This window comes from Nomascus leucogenys, chromosome 14 (genome assembly GCF_006542625.1).
Source record: "Nomascus leucogenys isolate Asia chromosome 14, Asia_NLE_v1, whole genome shotgun sequence".
NCBI classification, from domain to species: Eukaryota; Metazoa; Chordata; class Mammalia; order Primates; family Hylobatidae; genus Nomascus; species Nomascus leucogenys.
Window position 1 is genome coordinate 90,375,540 of NC_044394.1, and position 22,243 is coordinate 90,397,782.

At 50.1% G+C, this 22,243-nt stretch overlaps 2 protein-coding genes across 4 annotated transcripts in view; one reads left to right on the plus strand and one right to left on the minus strand.

The window, feature by feature from the left end:
* The window catches only part of ACOX1 (acyl-CoA oxidase 1), a 37,749-nt gene extending 37,026 nt beyond the window's left edge, over positions 1–723 (minus strand). The window contains exon 1 of one of the 2 annotated variants that reach the window (XM_003279097.4): positions 263–718. In XM_003279097.4, coding sequence (XP_003279145.1) covers positions 263–371 — 109 coding nt within the window. In that variant the 5' untranslated portion in view covers positions 372–718. Of the gene's footprint in view, positions 1–262 lie in introns of both variants that reach the window. The other variant, XM_012512500.2, reaches the window with a different exon arrangement.
* Positions 518–21,937, plus strand: TEN1 (TEN1 subunit of CST complex). Of its 2 annotated transcripts, none has more exons than XM_003279100.3 (4): positions 518–814; positions 10,411–10,508; positions 13,744–13,901; positions 21,496–21,937. In XM_003279100.3, the coding sequence occupies exons 2-4, from the start codon at positions 10,417–10,419 to the stop codon at positions 21,615–21,617; spliced, it is 372 nt and encodes a 123-aa protein (XP_003279148.2). In that variant the 5' UTR covers positions 518–814; positions 10,411–10,416; the 3' UTR covers positions 21,618–21,937. The 2 variants fall into 2 exon arrangements, with proteins under 2 accessions (XP_003279148.2, XP_030683359.1); XM_030827499.1 differs by lacking the exon at positions 518–814 and adding an exon at positions 6,300–6,407.
* Positions 21,938–22,243: the final 306 nt, after the last annotated feature.

Consider the following 22,243-nt stretch of genomic DNA (forward strand, 5'->3'; position numbering starts at 1 on the left):
GGTTAAAGGGCATTAAAAGGCAGACAGACACTCGGGGCTCCGTTCCACCCTCCCTGAATCACAATAGGCTTCAGAGTCGCGGACACACCTCGGGAATGGCGATATCCCCCCACCAGGGACACAGGCTGTTCCTCGAAGTGGGGGTCCCGGCTCCCCTAACGCTGGGCCAGATGGCCTAGGCCCCACAGCGCCCCTGACTCCGCATCCAGGGAGTCTCCAGCTTTTCTCGGGAAAGGAGGGAGGTCTCGCCCGCCGCCCTCACCGATCTCTCGGCGGCGCCGGGTTTTCTCGGGGCTGCCGTCCAGGATGTGTGTAAGCAGCTCCGGGTTGAAGCTGGCGGAATCCCGCTCCCTGCGCAGGTCCGGGTTCATGGCGACGGCCAGCTGGCAGAGAAGTAAGCACCGACCGAGGCGGCAGTGACAATCTAAATCCGCAGCTCCAGCGCCGGCCGGACCCTATGAGGCAGCCTCAGTACGGCGCAAGTCCCCGCCTCCGCTCGCCCGGCCCGCCCCGGCACGCCCCTTCTTTCTCCGCGGCCCTTCGGCGCGTGAGTGACAGCGGCCCAAACGGAGGGGGCGATGTCCGCGGCGTGACTGGGGCCGGTCCCGGGGCAGACTAATCCCCTGCTCCTGGCCAGGGGAGGATCCCGAGCGGATCCTCGGGAAGGGGGCTCCGAAGGTCAAGAAATTGCCCTGCTGGGCGTCCGGGGAGTGGGAAAGTAAAGCACTTTTTGTATCCCGCCCCCCCCCCCGTCACGTGACCACGCGGGGCGGAAAGAAGAAATCCGACGACGCGGCGACGCCGCCTGGAACAGGTTGGCTGAGGCCTTGGGAAGGGGGCGGGACAACAAGGCTGAGGAGGGACTGCGCCTGCGCTTGCGCCCCCTCTCCCCCCCCCCCGCTCCGACCTCCCCATCCCCCCCAACCCCCAGTCCCCCCACCCGGCCTCCGTTACGCTTCCGGGTCCGTGCGCCTAGGCCTCTCGGAAATGAGAGTGGTCGGGAGACTCAGGAGTCTGGGGCGGGAGATGGGGCTTTGCGGAATTGCTAGGGAGGGTCATTTGGGCTTTGGCCAGATCCACCCGGATTGGAGAATGGGACGGGAACCAAAGTCTCTTTGGGGAGAGGCTCCAGTTACCTTTTGTTAAGATAATGGCGTCTTTACTGGCAGAGGCGTGGGTTCCGGGGCCCTGGGTGTGGGATTGTGAGCGCTGCCCGCTGTTTAAGGGGTGGACGCGGACTTTGAATGAGGCCGAGCGGGCGGTGCTGCTCTAAGCCCTCTGTTTGGGAAACCAGACATTTCCCCCCCAACCTGGCAGTTACTACTGGTCTTGGAATCCAGACTTCTTTGCTTTCGCCATTATCGTCATCAAAGTGGGAAATGCACACTTGCTGTTAAAACCTAGTGTAGGGCCGGGCGCGGTGGCTCACGCCTGGGATCCCAGCACTTTGGGAGGACAAGGCGGGCGTATCACTTGAGCCCAGGAGTTCAAGACCGGCCTGGGCAACATGGCAAAACCCCATCTCTACAAAAAATACCAAAAAATTAGCTGGGTGTAGTGGCATGCGCCTGTAGTCCCAGCTACTCTGAAGGCTGAGATGGGATGGTGGCTTGAGCCCCAGAGGTGGAGGTTGCGGTGAGCCAAGATTGTGACATTGCACTCCATCCTGGGCAATATAGTGAGACCCTATCTCTACAGAAAAAAAAAGCAAAAACAAAAAACAGTTCTGCCCAGTGGGATTGTAGACGAGGGAGATTCAGGGATCTGTTGAATCATCTCTAGTCATTTTTTTTTTTTTTTTTTGAGACGAAGTCTCGCTTTGTCGCCCAGGCTGCAGTGTGGTGGTATGATCTCAGCTCATTGCAACCTCCACCCTCTGTGTTCAAGCGATTCTCCTATCTCAGCCTCCCGAGTAGCTGGGATTATAGGGGCTCGCCACCACACCCAGCTAATTTTTGTATTTTTAATAGAGACAGGATTTTGCCATGTTGGCCAGGCTGGTCTCGAATTCCTGACCTCAGTTGATCCTCGGCCTCCCAAAGCTCTGGGATTACAGGCGTGAGCCGCCGCACCTAGCCTGTCTGTAGTCTGTGTAATACTATGACTTTGGTTTTCTCAGAAGAAGTAAAACTACGAGAGATGCATAACATTCATAATTTGAATAATAGAACTATAATACCCACTCTTAACCCCTAGGACCTCAGGATCCTCATTTGTCTTACTAAGATGCTGATCTCAGGCCCCTTCAGCAGAGAGGGTGTCTGGTTTATTCTCTGTACCTGGCACAGTGCCTGCCCCACTAAAGGTGCTCAGGAAATCTTTGTAGAGTGAACAAATGGCTACTTAACAGCTGACCTTCTAGTTCTAATATTCTAGGAAACCAATTGCTCTTAATGTAACAATGATAATGGGTGTACTCAGCATTGAATAGAAAAGACTTAGATGAAGAGCTAAATTTGGTGAGTTTTTATTTTGAAATAATTTCAAATTTACACGAGAATTACAAGAATAGAACAAAGAATTTTCTTCTGTGGCTTTAACGCTTTTTTTTTTTTTTTTGAGATTATGTCTTCCTCTGTCACCCAGGCTGGAGTGCAGTTGCATGATCTCAGCTCACTGCAACCTCCGCCTCCTGGGTTCAAACGATTCTCCTGCCTCAGCCTCCAGAGTAGCTGGGACTACAGGAACGTACTACCACACTTGGCTAATTTTTGTGTCTTTATTAGAGGCAGGGTTTCACCATGTTGACCAGGCTGGTCTCCAACTCCTGGCCTCATGTGATCCGCTCGCCTCAGCCTTCCAAAGTGCTGAGATTACAGGCGTGAGCCACCTTGCCTAGCTGGCTGACATTAACACTTTTAAAGTGTATAAGCCCATTGTTTTGTAGTGTTGAGTCTCAGAAAAAAATACCCCAAAATGAAGGCCTCAGAAGCAACCCACAAAGCAAGTTTTTTTTTTTTTTTACCTTCTGCCCTCCTCTCCCTCAGGCCCATTCTCCCCCGAGGCTAGCCAGAGAAGTTAGAATCCTCTTCCCCAAGGCAGGTCATAGAAAACAGAGTCCTTTACCCCCAAAGCCAGCCATAAAACCCTAAATATAGGCTGGGTGCGGTGGCTCAGGCCTATAATCCTGGCACTTTGGGAGGCCAAGTCAGGTGGATCGCGAGGTCAGGAGATCGAGACCATCCTAGCTAACACAGTGAAACCCTGTCTCTACTAAAAATACAGAAAAAGCCGGGCGAGGTGCCACGTGCCTGTAGTTCCAGCTACTCGGGAGGCTGAGGCAGGAGAATCGCTTGAACCGGGGAGGCAGAGGTTGCAGTGAGCCGAGATTGCACCATTGCATTCCAGCCTGGGCGACAGAGTGAGAATCCGTCTCAAAAAACAAAAAACAAACAAACAAACAAAAAAACCCGCTAAATATATTACTCTTAATTTTCCCTCCTTCTTTTGGTGTAAAAACTGGCCAAAAAGAAATTATCTGACCTATGTTGCTTGACTGTAGGCCATAAGACTCCATTCCAGAGAGGGTCCTGCCCCACACCCAGAAGGAAGGACAGCCTGCTCCATGAGGCCAAGAAGAACCTAGACAGACAGGCCTTGCTGGGCCTCCCCACTCAGTCTATCATTAGATCATACCTTTTATGTTCAATCATCTGCATAAAAATGTACAATTTCCCCTGTATCTTTGGGTCTTCCTTCTGAAGCCTCCCATATGTACATGTTACATAAATTTGTACACATTTTTGGCTATTACTCTGCCTTTTGTAAGTTGATTTTTTGCAGTGAAACTTCAGAGGGCCCCTTGGCACCTACAGTAGAATGCCCCTTAATTCGGATTTGTCTGATATTTCTTCATGATTAGATTCAGATGATGCATTTTTGGCAGGAATACCACACAAGTGATTAATGGGAGAAAAGGCATACACATGTATTTGATCATAGTTTTGCTTTGTTTTGTTTCGTTTGAGACAAGGTCTTGCTCTGTCACCCAGACTAGAATGCAGTGGCGCAACCAGAGTTCACTGCAGCCGCAAACTCCTAGGCTCAAGCATTGATCATAGTTTTATTTATTTATTTATTATTTTTTCAGACAGAGTCTGGCTCTGTCACCCAGGCTGGAGTGCAGTGGCACGATCTCGGCTCACTGCAGCCTCCGCCTCCCGGGTTCAAGCAATTCTCCTGCCTTAGCCTTCCCTGTAGCTGGGATTACAGGCACCCACCATCACGCCTGGCTAATTTTTGTATTTTTAGTAGAGACGGGGTGTCACCACGTTGGCCAGGCTAGTCTTGAACTCCTGACCTCAAGTGATCTGCCTGCCTTGGCTCAAAAAAAAAAAAAAAAAGAAAGAAAAGAAAGAGGCCTGGTGAGGTGAGGTGAGGTGGCTCACGCCTGTAGTCCCAACACTCTGGGAAGCCGAGGTGGGTGGATCACCTGAGGTCAGGAGTTCATGACCAGCCTGGCCAACATGGTGAAAACCCGTCTCTACTAAAAATACAAAAATTAGCCGGGCATGGCGGCATGCGCCTGTAGTCCCAGCTACTCAGGAGGCTGAGGCAGGAGAATCGCTTGAACCCGGGAGGCGGTGGTTACAGTGAGCCGAGATCCCGCCACTGCACTCCAGCCTGGCAGACAGAGCTAGACTCCATCTCAAAAAGAAAGAAAGAAAGAAAGGAAGGGAGGGAGGGAGGGAGGGAAGGAAGAGAGGGAGGGTAATCATTATACCAGCAAACTCCTCCCTTGGTGAGAATTGCATAGCAACCCCAGCATCCTCCCCACCTCTTTTTCCCCCAGATCCACCAGAAAAACAGGAACATCTAGTGGGGACACTCCTTTGGTCCCCTCATGTTAGTGAGCACACACTCGTGTACACTAGCCCTTCGTAATTGTTATCTCCCCCGTTTTAGACAACCAGTGTTTTCATAGCCTGTGCCACTTCTATAACCACCTGATGGGTTCCTGCAGTACAAACAAAATCATTTCATGGAGAGCATGGCATTACAGTCAAGGAAGAGTTTAATTGACACAGCTGGCCACACCACGTGGGAGTTGGTATTATTAGTCAATCTCCTGGAAGGCTCAGAGATTAGACATTATTTAAATGTAGTTTCGGGGAAGGGGTGGTGGCAGCTAGGCAATGGGTGCTTGCTGCTGATTGGTTGGGGGTGCAACCTTAGGGGTGTGGCAAATGGTCCTCCTGCAGGCTGAATCACCTCTGAGGGGGGCTGCAGGAGTGGTTGGTGGGGTCCATGTGGAGTTGTTGGTGTCAGACATGCAAAAAACCTGAAAAGATATCTCCAAAGGCCTATCTTAGGTTCTGCAGTAGTGATGTTATCTGCAGGAGTAACTGGGGAAGTTGCCTAGCTTGTGACCCCTGGAATAATGGCTAGCACTCTTAGCAGAGTTCGGGCTTCTCTGTGCTCCTAGCCTGGTCTCTCATTAGCTTTACAAAGGTGGCTGTGTTTTAGGGAAGGGCTATTTTCATTTAAACTATAAACTAAGTATCTCCCAAAGTTAGCTTGGCCCAAACCCAGGAATAATTAAGGGCAGCTTAGAGGCCAAAGGCAAGAGGGGGACGGGCTAGATCATATCTCCCCCGCAGCCCTAATTCTCTCACTGATACAATTTTTGCAAAGGACATCTTACTTCTCTATCAAACTATGACGCTGAGGAGGAGGTCTTTTTGCTCATTGTTGGACATTATGGGCTGTACAGTGTGTTCCTTGTTCTGAAGAAATAATGGTCGGCTTTCCAAATCTGTGCACTGTCTGTTGTTCTGCTTTTTCATTTTTTTTAATTTAATTTTTTTTGTGAGACAGCGTCTCACTCTGTCACCCAGGCTGGAGTGCAATGGTGCAAATCATAGCTCACTGCAGCCTCGACCTCGCAGACTCAAGCGATCCTCCCATCTCATCCTCCCAAGTAGTTGGGATTACAGGCATGCACCACCACACCCAGCTAATTTTTATATTTTTAGTAGAGACGAGGTTGCCCTCAAACTCCTGAGCTCAAGCGATCTACCCGCCTCAGCCTCCTCAAGTGCTGGGATTATAGGCATGAGCCACTGCATCTGGCCTTGTTCTGATTGTTTTGAAGCATTTGTAGCTTCTAGCAGGTAAGCAAAGCCCAGTCCAGAGTCACTGTCTGTTCCTGTCAAGGAACAGAATTCAGTGGTACTGCCCCAGAGCTACTAGCATGAGTCTCACTTGCCAGCTATGATCAGGACCTTCCACCATGTTATCTGCACCATAGCCACAGGCAGTCTCTGTCTCTTTTGCTGACAAACAGAACAGTTCTTCCTGGCACTATGTGCCTGAGAGGGTGCAAGAGGAACGTGTTGATGAAGAGAGTCAAATTCGGCAAGCTGCGGTGGCTAACGCCTGTAATCCCAGCACTTCGGGAGACCAAGGTGGGTAGATCATCTGAGGTCAAGAGTTCGAGATCAGCCTGACCAACATAGTGAAACCCTGTCTCTACTAAAAAAAATTACAAAAATTAGGGCATGGTGGCAGGCGCCTGTAGTTCAGCTACTTGGGAGGCTGAGGCAGGAGAATCGCTTGAACCCGGGAGGCGGAGGTTGCAGTGAGCTGAGATTGTGCCGCTGAACTCCTGCCTGGGCGACAGAGCGAGACTCTGTCTCAAAAAAAAAAAAAAAATTAGCTGGGTGTGGTGGTGGGTGCAGCTGCTTGGCAGGCTGAGGCGGGAGAATGGCTTGAACCCCGGAGGCAGGGGTTGCAGTGAGCTGAGATCATGCTGAGATGGAATTGTTCCCTTGATCCCCTTGGTTCCCTGGTCGGGAACTGGAGTGACTCGTTTCACTCAGCCTGCCGCTGGCCATTCCTCAAGAGAGAGAGCATCCCAGCAAGCAAGTGCAGGAACAGGAGGGAACAAACCAGCCCTTCCTCCTCTCTGGCGGGAGCAGGCTCTGTGCAGAGCCCGCGGCAGCATCCAAGCCTGTGCCTCTTGGCACCCGGGTTCTTGTCTGGCATCCAGGAAGAATCAGGTCACACAAACAGATTGAAGGGTAGTATATGCTGAGGATTTTATTGGGTGATGGCTCTTAGCCGGATGGGAGTTGAAAAGGGGATGGTGTGGGAAGAAGGTGATCTTTCCCTGAAGTGACACCCTTTGAAGTTAGCTGCCTCTATCTGTAGCCTCTGACACGCAGTTGCTGCTTCTCTGCTCACTGCTCAGCAGCTTGTGTCCCCTACCATCAGCCCTGGGGAGAGGCCCCGTAGATATGGGGTCATATCTATGATGGGACACCAGCCCTACTAGGCGGGCAACAGAGCAAGACTCTGTCTCAAAAAAAGTGAAAAAATAAAATGGGCCAGGCACGGAGGCTCACGCCTGTAATCCCAGCACTTTGGGAGGCCAAAGCGGGCGGATCACAAGATCAGGAGATCGAGACCATCCTGGCTAACATGGTGAAACCCTGTCTCTACTAAAAATACAAAAAATTAGCCGGGCATGGTGGCGGGTACCTGTAGTCTCAGCTACTCAGGAGGCTGAGGCAGGAGAATGGCGTGAACCCGGGAGGTGGAGCTTACAGTAAGCCGAGATTGCGCCACTGCATTCCAGCCTGGGCAACAGAGCAAGACTCCATCTCGAAAAAATGAATAAATAAATAAAATAAATAAAAATAAATAAATAGTTGAAGGCAGCCATACGCACCTGTAGTCCCAGCTATTGGGAGACTGAGGCAAGGGGAATCACTTGAGCCCAGGGTTTTGAGGCTGCAGTGAGCTATGATCCCACCAGTGCACTCCAGCCTTGGTGACAGAGTGAGACCTTGTACAGGCACATGCCTCATACACACATTTGGGTCAATGACAGAACGCATATACACAGTGGCCCAAAAGATTATACGACACCATATTTTTTACTATTTACCATTTTTTACCATTTTTTTCTCCTATGTTTGGATATGTTCAGATACACAAATACCATTGTGCTACAGTTGCCTCCAGTGTTCTGTACAGCCACACGCAGTGCGGGTTGATAGCCTACGAACAATAGGCTCCACCGTACAGCACCAGGGGTGCAGCAGGCTGTACCATCTAGGTTTGTGTAAGTACACAGTGATGTTCGTACAGTGATGAAATCACCTAACTGCATTTCTGAGAACACATCTCTGTTTTATTTATTTTTTTTTCAGACAGAGTCTCGCTCTTTCGCCCAGGGCGGAGTGCAGTGGCACTATCTCGGCTCACTCGCCTCCCAGGTTCACGCCATTCTCTTGCCTCAGCCTACCGAGTAGCTGGGACTACGGGCGCCCGCCACCACGCTCGGCTGATCTTTTGTATTTTTAGTAGAGACGGGGTTTCACTGTGTTAGCCAGGATGGTCTCGATCTCCTGACCTTGTGATCTGCCTGCCTCAGCCTCCCAAAGTGCTGGGATTACAGGCGTGAGCCACCATGCCCGGCCACATCTCTGTTGTGTGAATGCGTGTCTGTAATCGTAACAGAGATCATATAGCCCACAAAGCTGAAAAATATACTATATACTCGTTTATAAACCCCCGTTTTATGGGATTGGAAGGAATAGGTTACATAGAGATTGGAGTGGAACAATACTTCTCCACATATCATTTTATTTTATTTTATTTTATTTTTTATTTTATTTATTATTTTTTGAAACTGAGTCTCTCTCTTGCCCAGGCTGGAGTACAGTGGTGCGAGCTCAGCTCACTGCAACCTCTGCCTCCCGGGTTCAAGCGATTCTCATGCCTCAGCCTCCCAAGTAGCTGGGATCACAGGTGCATGCCACCATGCCCAGCTACTTTTTGTATTTTCAGTAGAGATGGGGTTTCACCAAGTTGGCGAGGCTGGTCTTGAACTCCTGACCTCAAGTGACCCACCCACCTCGGCCTTCCAAAATGCTGGGATTACAGGTGTGAGCCACTGCGCCCAGCCTAATTTTGTGTTTTTAGTAGAGATGGGATTTCACCGTGTTGGCCAGGCTGGTCTCAAACTCCTGATCTCAGGTGATCTGCCCACCTCGGTCTCCCAAAGTGCTGGGATTACAGGCGTGAGCCACTGCGCCCGGCCTTTTAATTTTTTTACAGACAGGGCCTCCCTCTGTCATCCATGCTGGAGTTCAGTGATGCTCTCATAGCTCACTGCAGCCTCGAACTCCTGGGCTCCAGCGATCCTCCCATCTCAGCCACCCGAGTAGCTGGTACTACATGTGTTTCTAACCTGCCAAATTTTTTTCTTTTTTGTAAAGTCAGGAAGTTGCTTTGTTCTCAGGCTGGTCCTGAACTTCTGGCCTCAAGCAGTCCTCCCACCTTGGCCTCCCAAAGCACTGGGATTACAGGTGTGAGCCACCATTCTGGGCCACACACTAGCTTTTTAAATATTGTTTTGGTTTATTATTATTTTGAGACAGGGTCTTACTCTGTTGCCCAGGCTAGAGTGTAGTGGTGTGATCATAGCTCACTGCAGCTTCAACTTCCTGTGGTGAAGTGATCGTCCTGTTTCAGCCTCCTAAGTTGCTTGGGACTACAGGTGAGAGACACCACACCTGGCTAATTTTTGTATTTTTTTTGTAGAGATGTGGTGTTGCCATGTTGCCCAGGCTGGTCCTGAATTCCTAGTCTCAAGGGATCTACCTGCCTTGGCCTCCGAAAGAGCTGGGATTACAGGCATGAGCCACTGTGCCTGGCCTAATGTTTTAATTTTTTCATAGAGATGAAGTCTCACTACGTTGTCAAGGCTGGTCTATGTTTGTTTGTTTTTTTTGTTTGTTTTGCTTTGTTTTTTGAGACGGAGTCTCGCTCTTGTTGCCCAGGCTGGAGTGCAATGGCACGATCTCGGCTCACCAAAACTTCCGCCTCCTGGGTTCAAGCTATTCTCCTGCCTCAGCCTCCCAAGTAGCTGGGATTATAGGCATGCATCACCACGCCCAGCTAATTTTGTATTTTTAGTAGAGGCAGCGTTTCTCCATGTTGGTCAGGCTGGTCTTGAACTCCTGACCTCAGGTGATCTGCCCACCTCAGCCTCCCAAAGTGCTGGGATTATAGGCATGAGCCACTGCACCCGGACATGTTTTTTTTTCTTTTTTTTTTAATACATGAATGCATATTATATCAAAAAAATTTTTTTTCTTTTTTTATATATATTTTTATTATACTTTAAGTTCTAGGGTGCATGTGCACAACGTGCAGGTTTGTTACATATGTATCCATGTGCCATGTTGGTGTACTGCACCCAGTAACTCGTCATTTACATTAGGTATATCTCCTAATGCTATCCCTCCCCCCCAAAATTTTTTTTTTTAATTTTAAAACACTGCCCGCTGGAATTAGTCTTCAAGATGCTGTTGGTCTCATATATCTGCTAATCTCTGTTTTGTAGTCTAATCGGTTTATCAGGAATCTTCAAAATCCATCTCAACTATTTGGTTACAGAAGCCCATGATGCTGCCCAAACCTGGGACCTATTACCTCCCCTGGGAGGTCAGTGCAGGCCAAGTTCCTGATGGGAGCACACTGAGGACATTTGGCAGGTGAGAACGGTTATTTTTTTCACTGGTGGGGGTGATGATATGTTAAATGTCTTTCTCTATCCCCCCCAAAAAAATAATTAGAAAAGGCTGGTGTCAAACTCCTGGGCTTAAGCGATCCTCCTAACTCAGCCTCCCAAAGTGCTGGGATTACAGGGATGAGCCACTGTGCCCGGCCTCTCCTAAACTTAAAATAATGATTGTCTCATAGTTACAGTGGGTCAGGAATTTGGGAGTGGTTTAACTGTTTGGATCTGGCTCAGGGTCGCTCATGGGAGTGGCATCTGGATGTTGGCCAGGGCTGCAGTTACCTGGAGGCTTGACTGGGGCCAGGACCTCTACTTCCAACGTGGCTTGTTCAAGTTTGGCAAATTAGTGCTGGCTCTTGGCAAGATAACTCAGTTCCAGACAATGTGGATTTCTCTGCAGTTCTATGTGAGGGTCCTCATAACACAGCAGTTTCTGCCAGAAGCAGTGACCAAGAGAAAGAGCAGGGTGAAAACCACAATGTCTTTCATGACTTAGCTTCCAAAGTCAGTCTCAGTCATTTCTGCAATATTCTACTGATTACACAGGTCAGCCTTACTCAGCATCGTAGAGGATACACAAGGATGTAAATATCGGGCAGTGAGAATCACAGGGGACCATCTTAGAGACATGTGTACATACATATAGAAGTATTTTAACATAGGCCAGGTGCGGTGGCTCATGCCTATAATCCCAGCACTTTGGGAGGCCGAGGCAGGCAGATCACCTGAGGTCAGGAGTTTGAGACCAGCCTGGCCAAAATGGCGAAACCCTGTCTCTACTAAAAATACAAAAATTAGCCGGGCTTGGTGGTGGGTGCCTATAATCCCAGCTACTCAGGAGGCTGAGGCAGGAGAATCGCTTGAACCCAGGAGGTGGAGGTTGCAGTAAGCTGAGGTTGCGTCACTGCACTCCAGCCTGGGGGACAGGGTGAGACTCCGTCTCAAAAAAAAAAAAAAAAGAAAGTAGTGTTTTAACCTAGGCCGGGTGGGGTGGTTCACGCCTGTAATGCCAACACTTTGGGAAGCCAAAGTGGGCAGATCACTTGAGGTCAGAAGTTCAAAACCAGCCTGGCCAACATGGTGAAACCCTGTCTCTATAAAAAGTACAAAAATTAGCCAGGCGTGGTGGCAGGCGCCTGTAATCCCAGCTATTCGAGAGTCTGAGACAGGAGAATTGCTTGAACCCGGGAGGCAGAGGTGGCAGTGAGCCGAGATCATGCCATTACGCTCCAGCCTGGGTGACAAGAGTGAAATTCGGTCTCAAAAAAAAAAAAAAAAAAGAAATATTTTAACCTAGTTAAGGGCTGGGTGTGGAGGCTCGCACCTGTGATCCTAGCACTTTGGGAGGCTGAGGTGGGAGGATTACTTGAGTCCAGTAGTTCGAGACAAGCCTGGGCAACATGGTGAAACCCTGTCTCTACAAAATATACAAAAAATTAGCCAGGCATGGCAGCGTGCACCTGTAGCCCCAGCTACTGGGGAGGCTGAGGTGGGAGGATCATCTGAACCTGGGAGGTCTAGGCTGCAGTGAGCCGAGATTGCACCACTGCACTCCATCCTGGGTGACCGAGTGAGATCCTGCCTCAAAAAAGAAAAAAAAGGAAAAGAAAAAAAAGAAGAAGAAAGCAATATTTTAACCTAGATGAGATCCTATTGTATTACTATATTGTAGCATTTATTTACTTAGCTGTGTATGGTAGACCTAGTGCCATGTCAGACATGTAGAGCTACATCATCATTTTGAATGGGTTCCATTTTGTTTCACTGTGGTGATATTGCATCATTTACTTAGCCAATTCTTTTTTTTTTTTTTTTTTTGAGATGAGTCTCACTCTGTCGCCAGGCTGGAGTGCAGTGGTGCAATCTCGGCTCACTGCAACCTCTGCCTGCTGGGTTCAAGCGATTCTCCTGCCTCAGCCTCCCGAGTAGCTGGTATTACGGGCACCTGCCACCACACCCGGCTAATTTTTTTTATTTTTTAGTAAAAACGGTGTTTCACCATCTTGGCCAGGCTGGTCTCGAACTCCTGACCTCGTAATCCACCCGCCGCGGCCCCCCCAAAGTGCTGGGATTACCAGCATGAGCCACCATGCCCAGCTAGATATTCTTATGGTAGGGGAAAACATCTTGATCTTTACTTCACAACATACAAAAAAAAATTTACACTGTGTCATAGATTACAAGCTAAAAGTGAAATGTCTCAAGTAAATAGGAGAATATCTTTACAACCTTGAGTAGGCAAAGATTTCTTTTTTTTTTTTTCTATTTATAGCATTTATAGCCCATATTGAAAAAGAAAAGATGGCCAGGTACAGTGGCTCATGAGTGTAATCCCAGCACTTTGGGAGGCTGAGGCAGGTTGGTCACTTGAGCCCAGGAGTTGGAGACCAGTGTGGACAACATAGCAAAACCCTGTCTGTACAAAAAATTAAAAAAATTAGCCAGGTGTGGTGGCAAGTACCTTTAGTCCCAGCTACTCAGGAGGCTGAGATGGGAGGATTGCTTGAGCAGCCTGGAAGGTCAAGGTTGCAGCCTGGGATACAGAAAAAAAAAAGAAAGGAAAAAAAAAGATTTTTTAGACAAGACATAGAAAGCAAAAGTCATAAAAGAAAAAAATGATCAGGTGTGGTGGCTCATACCTGTAATCCCAGTACTTTGGGAGGCTGAGGTGGATGGATCACTTGAGGTCAGGAGTTGGAGACCAGCCTGGACAATATGGTAAAACCCCTTCTCTACTAAAAATACAAAAATTAGCCAGGCCTTGTGGCAGGCACCTGTAATCCCAGCTACTCGGGAGGCTGAGGCACAAGAATTGCCTGAACCCAGGAGGCAGAGGTTGCAGTGAGCCAAGAGATTGCTCCATTGCACTCCAGCCTGGGCAACAAAGCGAGACTCCATCTCAAAAAAAAAAAAAAAAAGAAAAAGAAAAAAATGAATAAACTGATCATCAACAAAATTAAAAGCTTCAGCTTATCAAAATATGCCATAAAGAAAATTAAAGGCAAGGAGATGAAAATTAAAAGGAATTCCTTCACATTCTACAATGTAGACTTGAAACATTTTTTTCTGGTTTGTTGCTGCAATTTGCATTTCTGTGATGAGACTGAGGCTGAACACTTTTCTATGGATTTCTTGGCCATGCAAACCTTTTGAGCGTGGTGGTGATTCTACGTATGGATGGAAATTATTGCATTTCCTCTGCCTTCCAGGTTGTGCCTCTATGACATGATGCAGTCCAGAGTAACACTGATGGCTCAGCACGGATCCGATCAGCACCAGGTTCTTGTCTGTACCAAGTTGGTGGAGCCCTTCCACGCCCAGGTGGGCTCCCTGTACATCGTCCTCGGGGAGCTCCAGCATCAGCAGGGTGAGCTGTGGCCTCACACCCCCTTTCTCATCCTGTGGCCTGAGCTGGGGCAGTCTTTGGGGCAGTCAGTGAGAAATGGGCTCCTGACCCAACAGCAGTGTCTCATCGGGGTTAACATTTCTTCCAAATCAGCCCACAAGTTCAAGGACTCTTGAGGATTCAACTCAGAGTGGACTGGCCACATGGTGCCAACTCAAAGACACGGTGGCTGGTCAGGAGTTCGAGACCAGCCTAGCCAACATGGCGAAACCCCATCCCTACTAAAAGTACAAAACTTAGCTGGGCGTGGTGGCATGTGCCTGTAGTCCCAGCTACTCAGGAGACTGAGGCAGGAGAATCACTTGAACTCGGGAGGTAGAGGTTCCAGTGAGCCAAGATCATTCCACTGCATCCCAGCCTGGATGACAGAGTGAGACTCTGTCTCAAAAAAAAAAAAAAAAAAAAAAAAACAATGACAGGTACAGTGAAGAGATGGTCCCCCATGGGGAAGTGAGAACGAGGAGAGAGAAACCACTAATTTCTCAAGGCCTACAACACACCAGGCCTGATGTGAGGCAGCTTGCCTAGATCTTTTTGAATTTGCCTGTCAGCCCTTAATCTGAGTCTTAAAAAAATTTTTTTTTTAGTTTTTTTGAGACAAGATCTCTCTCTGTTACCCAGGCTGGAGTGCAGTGGTATGATCACAGCTCACTGCAACCTCCACCTCCTGGGCTCATGAGGTGCCCACCTCAGCTTCCTGAGTAGCTGGGACCACAGGCACGCACCACCACACTTGGCGAATTTTTAAATTTTCTGTAGAGACAAGGTGTCATTATTTTGGGATGAGGGATCTGCCTGCCTTGGCCTCCCAAAATGCTGGGATTACAGGTGTACAGCACCAAACCCAGCCTTACTTCTGATTTCTATTTTTTTTTTTTTTTTTTTGAGACGGAGACTCGCTCTGTCGCTCAGGCTGGAGTGCAGTGGTGCGATCTCGGCTCACTGCAAGCTCTGCCTCCCGGGTTCACGCCATTCTTCTGCTTCAGCCTCCCGAGTAGCTGGGACTATAGGCGCCCGCCACCATGCCCAGCTAATTTTTGTATTTTTAGTAGAGATGGGGTTTCACCATGCTGGCCAGGATGGTCTCGATCTCTTGACCTTGTGATCTGCCCGCCTCGGCCTACCAAAGTGCTGGGATTATAGGCGTGAGCCACCACGCCTGGCCTGGAAAGTTCTTTAGAGAAGAGTCACAGCGAATGAACACAGGAGAAATCCATAAATTCAAAGTCATCACTTTAAAAGCCCTGACAAAATAAAAAATCCAGGCAACAGTCCTCGCTAGTGGCCAAAATCATTAGGAAACATTTTGATGGGATCATTGTGATGGAGGGACCCGCCGGCAGTGCCTGGGCCGGCCTGATCAATGTCAACGTGATAAAATCAGAAGGTCAAACATCATGTACCTCCGACGTGAGGCATGAGGAAGACACACATAGCACCACGTCTGGTGGGTCCTTGCCAAAAAAATTGAACCTGAAGCTAATCAGGCCTCAGAGGAAGTAGCCTGTTTCTGGGTACTGGCTAGTTTACTACTCTTATAATTTGCATCACAACCTGTTTTTTGTGGGGTTTTTTCTTAAAACATTTTTGTTGCTGGGCGCAGTGGCTAACACCTGTAATCCTAGCACTTTGGGAGGCTAAGGCAGGAGGATCACCTGAGGTTGGGAGTTCAAGACCAGCCTGACCAACATGGAGAAACCCTGCCTCTGCTAAAAATACAAAATTAGCTGGGCGTGGTGGTGCATGCCTGTAATCCCGGCTACTCTGGAGGCTGAGGCAGGAGAATCGCTTGAACCCAGGAGGTGGAGGTTGCTGTGAGCCGAGATCATGCCATTGCACTCCAGCCTGGGCAACAAGAGCAAAACTCCGTCTCAAAAAAAAAAAGAAAAGAAAAATTTTGTCTTGATTTTCTTTTTTTTTTTTTTTTTGAGACGGAGTCTCACTCTCTCACTCTGTCACCCAGCCTGGAGTGCAGTGGCGCGATCTCAGCTCACTTCAACCTCCGCCTCCCGGGTTCAAGCGATTCTCCTGCCTCGGCCTCCTGAGTAGCTGGGATTACAGGCGCCTGCCACTGTGCCTGGCTAATTTTTGTATTTTTAGTAGAGACGGGGTTTCACCATCTTGGCCAGGCTGGTCTTGAGCTCCTGACCTCGTGATCCACCTGCCTCAGCTTCCCAAAGTGCTGGGATTACAAGCATGAGCCACCGCGCCCGGCCTGTCTTGATTTTCGAAGTCATACATGCTCATCATTCACGGAGGGAACTTGGAATCAAAGATGAGGAGGTGGGAGGAGAGCATCCGGGCTGACTGTGCTCTGTCCGCCCTGACCTCTGGCCTGGGCAGAGGGGGCACCCTGTGGCTGCTTTAAACCTCCCTGTGAAAGCCAAGTGCGGTGGCTCATGCCTGTAATCTCAGCACTTTGGGATGCCAAGGAAGGAGGATTGCTTGAGGTCAGGAGTTCAAGACCAGCCTGAGCAACATACTGAGACCCCCATCTTTACAAAAATTAAAAAATTATCCAGGTGTGGTGGCACAGGCTTGTAGTCCCAGTTACTTGAGAGGCTGAGGTGGCAGGATTGCTTGAATCCGGGAGTTCAAGGTTACAGTGAGCTGAGATTGCTCTACTGCACTCCAGTCTAGATGACAGAGTGAGACCCTGTTTCAAAAAAAAAAAAAAGAAAAAAAAAAGTCCAGGGGTGGTTGCCCACACCTGTAATCCCAGCAGTTTGAGAGGCTAGGGAGGGAGGATCACTTGAGCCCAGGAGTTCAAGACCAGCCTTGGAAATGTAGCAAGAGCCTGTCTCTACAAAATAATAATAAATAAATAGAAATAAAACCATAAACCTTCCTGTGCCAGGCCCAAAGTCCTATGGGGACACAAAGGTTGATCAGATATGAATCCTGCCCTGTGGCCAGACTGACAGTTCTGAGGACAGGTGAGAAGTCACCTTTCTGAAATGTTTGCCTAAGAGCTAGCTAAGAAGACCAACAGGTGAAGACATGCTGGGGTGTGATAAAAACCCACAGACCTGACACCCGCTGGCACCATCCAAAGGTCCAAGGGCCCCCTGTTCTGGAACTAAGTTGTAGGGCACAGCCTTTCCCAGGCCTACTCCAGAGGCACTCGGAGCACGCCCGGGCTGAAGGGCACTGGACCACAGCAAGCAGCTGCCTAGAAGCCCTTGCCATGCATCCTCTGCCTTCTGCTTTTCTCTCACTGCACCCGTGCACTTTGCCCTCAGAAACCTTCCTGTGTGGCTGGGCTCAGGGACTCACTAATCTAGCATGTTCGGAGGCTGAGGTGGGAGGATCACTTGAACCCAGGAGTTTGAGACCAACTTGGGCAACGCAGAGACACTCCATCTCTACAAAAATGAAAATATTGGCAGGGTGTGGTGGCTTGTGCTTATAGTCCCAGCTACTTGGGAGGCTGAAGCAGGAGGATGGCTTGAGGCAGGAGTTCGATGCTGCAGTGAGCTATGATCACGCCACTGCACTCCAACCTGGGTGACAAAATGAGACCCTGTTTCTAAAGACAAAGAAAAGAGGCCGGGCACAGTGGCTCATGCCTGTAATCTCAGAACTTTTGGGAGGCTAAGGCTGGTGGATTACTTGAGTCCAGGAGTTCAAGACCAGCCTGGAAGCTGGGTGTGGTGGCTCACGCCTGTAATCCCAGCACTTTGGGAGGCTGAGGTGGGTGGATCACCTGAGGTCAAGAGTTCAAGACCAGCCTGACCAACATGGTGAAACCCTGTCTCTACAAAAAATACAAAATTAGCTGAGTGTGGTGGCGCATGCCTGTAATCCCAGCTACTCGGGAGGCTAAGGTAGGAGAATCGCTTGAAACTGGGAGGCGGAGGTTGCAGTGAGCTGAGATCACGCCATTGCACTCCAGCCTGGGCGACAAGAGCAAAACTCCATCTCAAAAAATAATAATAATAATAACCAGCCTGGGTAACATGGTGAAACTCCGTCTCTACAAAAAATGCAAAAATTAGCAGGATGTGTTGTTGCACACTTGCCTGTAGTCCCAGCTACTGGGGAGGCTGAGGTGGGAGGATCACTTGAGCCAGGGAGGTGGAAATTGCAGTGAGCTGAGACTGTACCACTGTACTCCAGCCTGGGTGACAGAGGGAGACCCTGTCAAAAAAAAAAAAAAAAAAAAAAGAAAGAAGAAAGAAAGGAAAGAAAGAAAGAGAAAAGAGAAGAGAAGAGAAAGGGAGGGAGGGAAACCTTCCTGTGTGTCCCCTGTGCACCTCCCTCTTCGAGCATCCTTACAGCTCCGGGACTTGCCCAAACCTTCCTCCCCAAACTACACACCCACAGAGTCTGGAGCAGGGCCCAAGTTTCCGCGGCTCCTCGGGTGTGTCAGCATCACACATCCCTCCCTGTTTCCCTGCCGCCAACCAGTTCCGCCACTGTGCACCTCTGCCCCAATTCCACCTCCCACGCCTGCTGCTGCACCCTGGACTTGTTTTCCTGAAATTGCATGCCATCCACTCTCCCTTCTACTTCTGCTGCGTCCCTCTTGCCCTATCAGGACCTGTAGACTCGGGACTCCTGGGCTTTCTCCCCCACCTCTCTTCCCCGTTGGGCCTCACTACCATTTCAGCCACTTTCCTGGCAGCTTCACTCCTGTCCCGAGAACCCAGCCTCCACCCTTCTGGTCCTGCCAACTGTTGAGTGCAGAAAGATCACAGAACTCCCAAGGATTCGGAGCTCAATGATTTCAGGGGCTCACTGGGGTTCCCCTGCTCTGCCTAGAAATCCTTCCTGTGTCCTGGCCACACCCCCCTCCCAGGCGCCACCACAGCTAGTCCAGAAATTCCCCTGCCTCATAAGAACCCACTTCCTCTCCTCCCCTGTCCCTCTCAGCTTATTGCTTTATGTCCCAGCTAGAATTGAGGCCACAGGCAGCCGTTCTTCCTCCTACAATGAGACACTGAAACAGCCACCATTAGCTCCTTCCTCTAGTCTAAGAGGAAGCGGGGTCCCTCCTACCTAAGGGGTTACCACAGTTCCCTCTCCACATATAAGGCGTTCAAGCCTCCTCTATATGGAAATACTAGTCTCAAGGACAAGAAGTCATCTTCTACACTAGAGTCCGACCTGCCTGCCCATGACCTTCCCTCCCTTTGCAGACAAACCTCCTAAAAGAACATCTGTGCTCCGTATAACCCCTTCCTCTCCCCAGGCCTCACCCCATTGCATTCTGACTGCTTTTTATAACCCAGGCCCTTCTTTGCTCCAGGTTCTTTATCTTTTTTTTTTTTTTTCTGAGACGGAGTCTTGCTCTGTCGCCCAGGCTGTGAGTACAGTGGCACGATCTCCACTCACTGCAACCTCTGCTTCCCAGATTCAAGCGATTCTGCCTCAGCTTCCCTAGTAGCTGGGATTACAGGCATGCGCCACCACACCAGCTAATTTTTGTCTTTTTAGTAGAGACAGGGTTTCACCATGTTGGCCAGGCTGGTCTTGAGCTCCTGACCTCAGGTGATCCGCCCGCCTCAGCCTCCCAGAGTGCTGGGATTACAGACGTGAGCCACTGCGCCTGGCCTTTTTCCTTTCTTTCTTTTTTTTTTTTTTCTTGAGACTGAGTCTCACTCTGTTGCCCAGGCTGGAGTGCAGTGGTGCAATCTTGGCTCACTGCAACATCCACCTCCCCGGTTCAAGTGATTCTCGTGCCTCAGCCTCCCAAGTAGTCGGGCCTGGGTAATTTTTGTATTTTTAGTAGAGACAGGGTTTTGGCATGTTGGCCAGGCTGGTCTTCAGCTCCTGGCCTCAAGTGATCCGCTTGTCTTGCCCTCCCAAAGTGTTGGGATTACAGTGTTGGGAGCCACCGTGCCTGGCTCCGATTCCCCTCTGACCTGTGTCAGCACTGGGTCTAACAGAAGCTGAGACACACAGGCAACCTCATGTTTCAAATGAGTTCATTGTCTAAGGGTAGCCTGTGTAGACAGCTGGAATCTAGGCAGGATGACACCCTGCATTCTGCCCTCAGGCTGTGCTATAAATGACCTAGACTAGCAGAAAGGGCAGGCACAGCCTTTATCTCAAACAGCATCAAAAGAAAACAGTGTAATAGCCTAGAACATTGCATCTATTTATTTATTTATTTTGAGACAGAGTCTCACTCTGTCGCCCAGGCTGGAGTGCAGTTGTGCGATCTCCACTCACTGCAACGTCTGCCTCCCAGATTCAAGCAGTCTCATGCCTCAGCCTCCCAAGTAGCTGGGTTTACAGGTGCCAGCCACCACACCTGGCTAATTTTTGTATTTTTAGTAGAGACGGGGTTTTGCCGTGTTGGCCAAGCTGGTCACGAACTCCTGACCTTAGGTGATCCACTCGTCTCAGAAATCTACTTATTAAAGTGCTCAGAGAGCAGAAAGAGCATGAGTGCAAAAAAATTTTTTAACCTTTTTTTTTTCTCTTGCAAGCTATGACTGGAGAAAAAGGAAAGAAAGAAAGAAAAGAAAAAAAAACGTCAGCAACGCACAGTGGCTCACACCTATAATCCCTGCATGTTGGGAGGACAAGGCGGGCAGATCACTTAACCCCAGGAGTTTGAAACCAGCCTGGGCAACATGGCGAGACCTCATCTCTACAAGAAATACAAAAATTAGCCGGGTGTGGTGGTGCATCCCTGTAGTCCCAGCTCCTCAGGAAGCTGAGATGATCACCTGAGCCTGGGAGGTGGAGGCTACATTGAGCCGTGATTGAGCCACTGCATTCCAGCCCAAGTGACAGGGCGACACCCTGTCTCAAAAAAAGAAATTTTTTTTTTAGGTGGAGTCTTGCTCTGTCACCCAGGCTGGAGTGCAGTGGCGTGATCTTGGCTCACTGCAACCTCCACCTCCTGGGTTCAAGCAATTCTCCTGCCTCAGCCTCCCGAGTAGCTGGGATTACAGGCATGCACCACTACACGCTGCTTTTTAGTAGAGATGGGGTTTCGTCATGTTGGCCAGGCTGGTCTTGAACTCCTGACCTCTCAAGTGTTCCACATGCCTCGGCCTCCCAAAGTGCTGGGATTACAGGCGTGAGCCAGTTCACCTGGCAAAAGAAAGAAAATTTGTAAAACGTCTCTCCCAGATGTCTTTCCTGTTTGGTGCCACCTGAACAGTGGCAAACCTTTCCATTATGTATCAGGTCACCACCACATCTGCTAGAAGCCCCCCTAGTCCACGGTGGGATGACCTGCTCCTATAAAGCCAAACTTACCGGGAGCTCAGTCTCTTGGATTCTTAAAATATGGGTGTCTCTTTTCCCCTGGTTCCTGATGACATTGTGTCCCAAGGTGCCAAGGGGGCCTTTCCCTCAGTCCAGAGGGGTTTTCTGGCCACCTGCTAAGTTCCAGTCACGGGCCTACTGTGCATGACAGGCCCATGGTTCTAGGCCCAAATAATTGCCTTTGCCCCATATGCCGTCGTTATTGTCCACACCGCTTGCTGCCAAAACCCAGGACTGGGCCGTGGAGGGAACAGCTGGAATGCACCTTGGAGGACGTTGTTGACACGCCACTCAGTCCACTGCTCGTGCCCCGGTGTTTGTCTTGCAGAGGGAGGCTCCGTGGTGAAGGCGCGCGTGCTGACCTGTGTGGAGGGGATGAACCCGACCTTGTTGGAACAAGCCATCCGGGAGCAGAGGCTGTACAAGCAGGACCGGGGCGGCGGCCAGTAGGAAGCAGCAGCCCAGCAACACCCTCACCTGCTTCCGAGCCCAAACCCTCTGGAGCTGTGGGAGCCCTGGAGAGCACAGACGCCTCCCCAGCGACGGCCTTGTCTGGAGCCCGAAAGCAGAGGGGCGGGTGGTGAATCCAGCCCCTTCCCCTACTTTGGGATTGGCTCAGCAATGAGAGCCCAGAAAGCACGCCATAAATCCGACAGCCCCACCCCGGGAGACTGCAGGTGGCCGAGCCTGGGGACCGGGGCCGTGCTTGGTGTGGGGCCATGGAGGGTTCCATAAGGTTCTGGTGAATAAAGGCCCAGGGGGCGTGCTCTCCAAGTGTGCTCGTGGTGCAGCGCCGGTGGGGGCCAGGAGGGGGAGCTGCAACCCGGGCTGTGGGCTGCAGCCTCTCAGGGCTTCTGGTGAATTCTGGGCCTGGGGCCTCAGGGGTGGGTGCCAGGGGCCCAGGGGCTGGGGTGGGGGGCCCAGGTCAGGGGCCCAGGATGCAGGGGTCTGCCCCTGGCCAGGCTCTGCCTTCAGAGGAGGCTGAGCGTCGTCACACGGGCCGTGCCGAGGCCCTGGGCCCTGACTGTGCAGCCTAAGACAGGACTGTAACTTTAAGACCCTCCCGACCCCTGACC

Coding starts and splice junctions, on each gene's coding strand:
- TEN1 (XM_030827499.1), top strand. CDS start 6,306: ATGTGCCTGAGAGGGTGCAAGAGGAACGTGTTGATGAAGAGAGTCAAA. Junction 6,408..10,410: donor CAGCACTTCGGGAGACCAAG/GTGGGTAGATCA, acceptor ATTTGGTTACAG/AAGCCCATGATGCTGCCCAA. Junction 13,902..21,495: donor GGAGCTCCAGCATCAGCAGG/GTGAGCTGTGGC, acceptor TTTGTCTTGCAG/AGGGAGGCTCCGTGGTGAAG.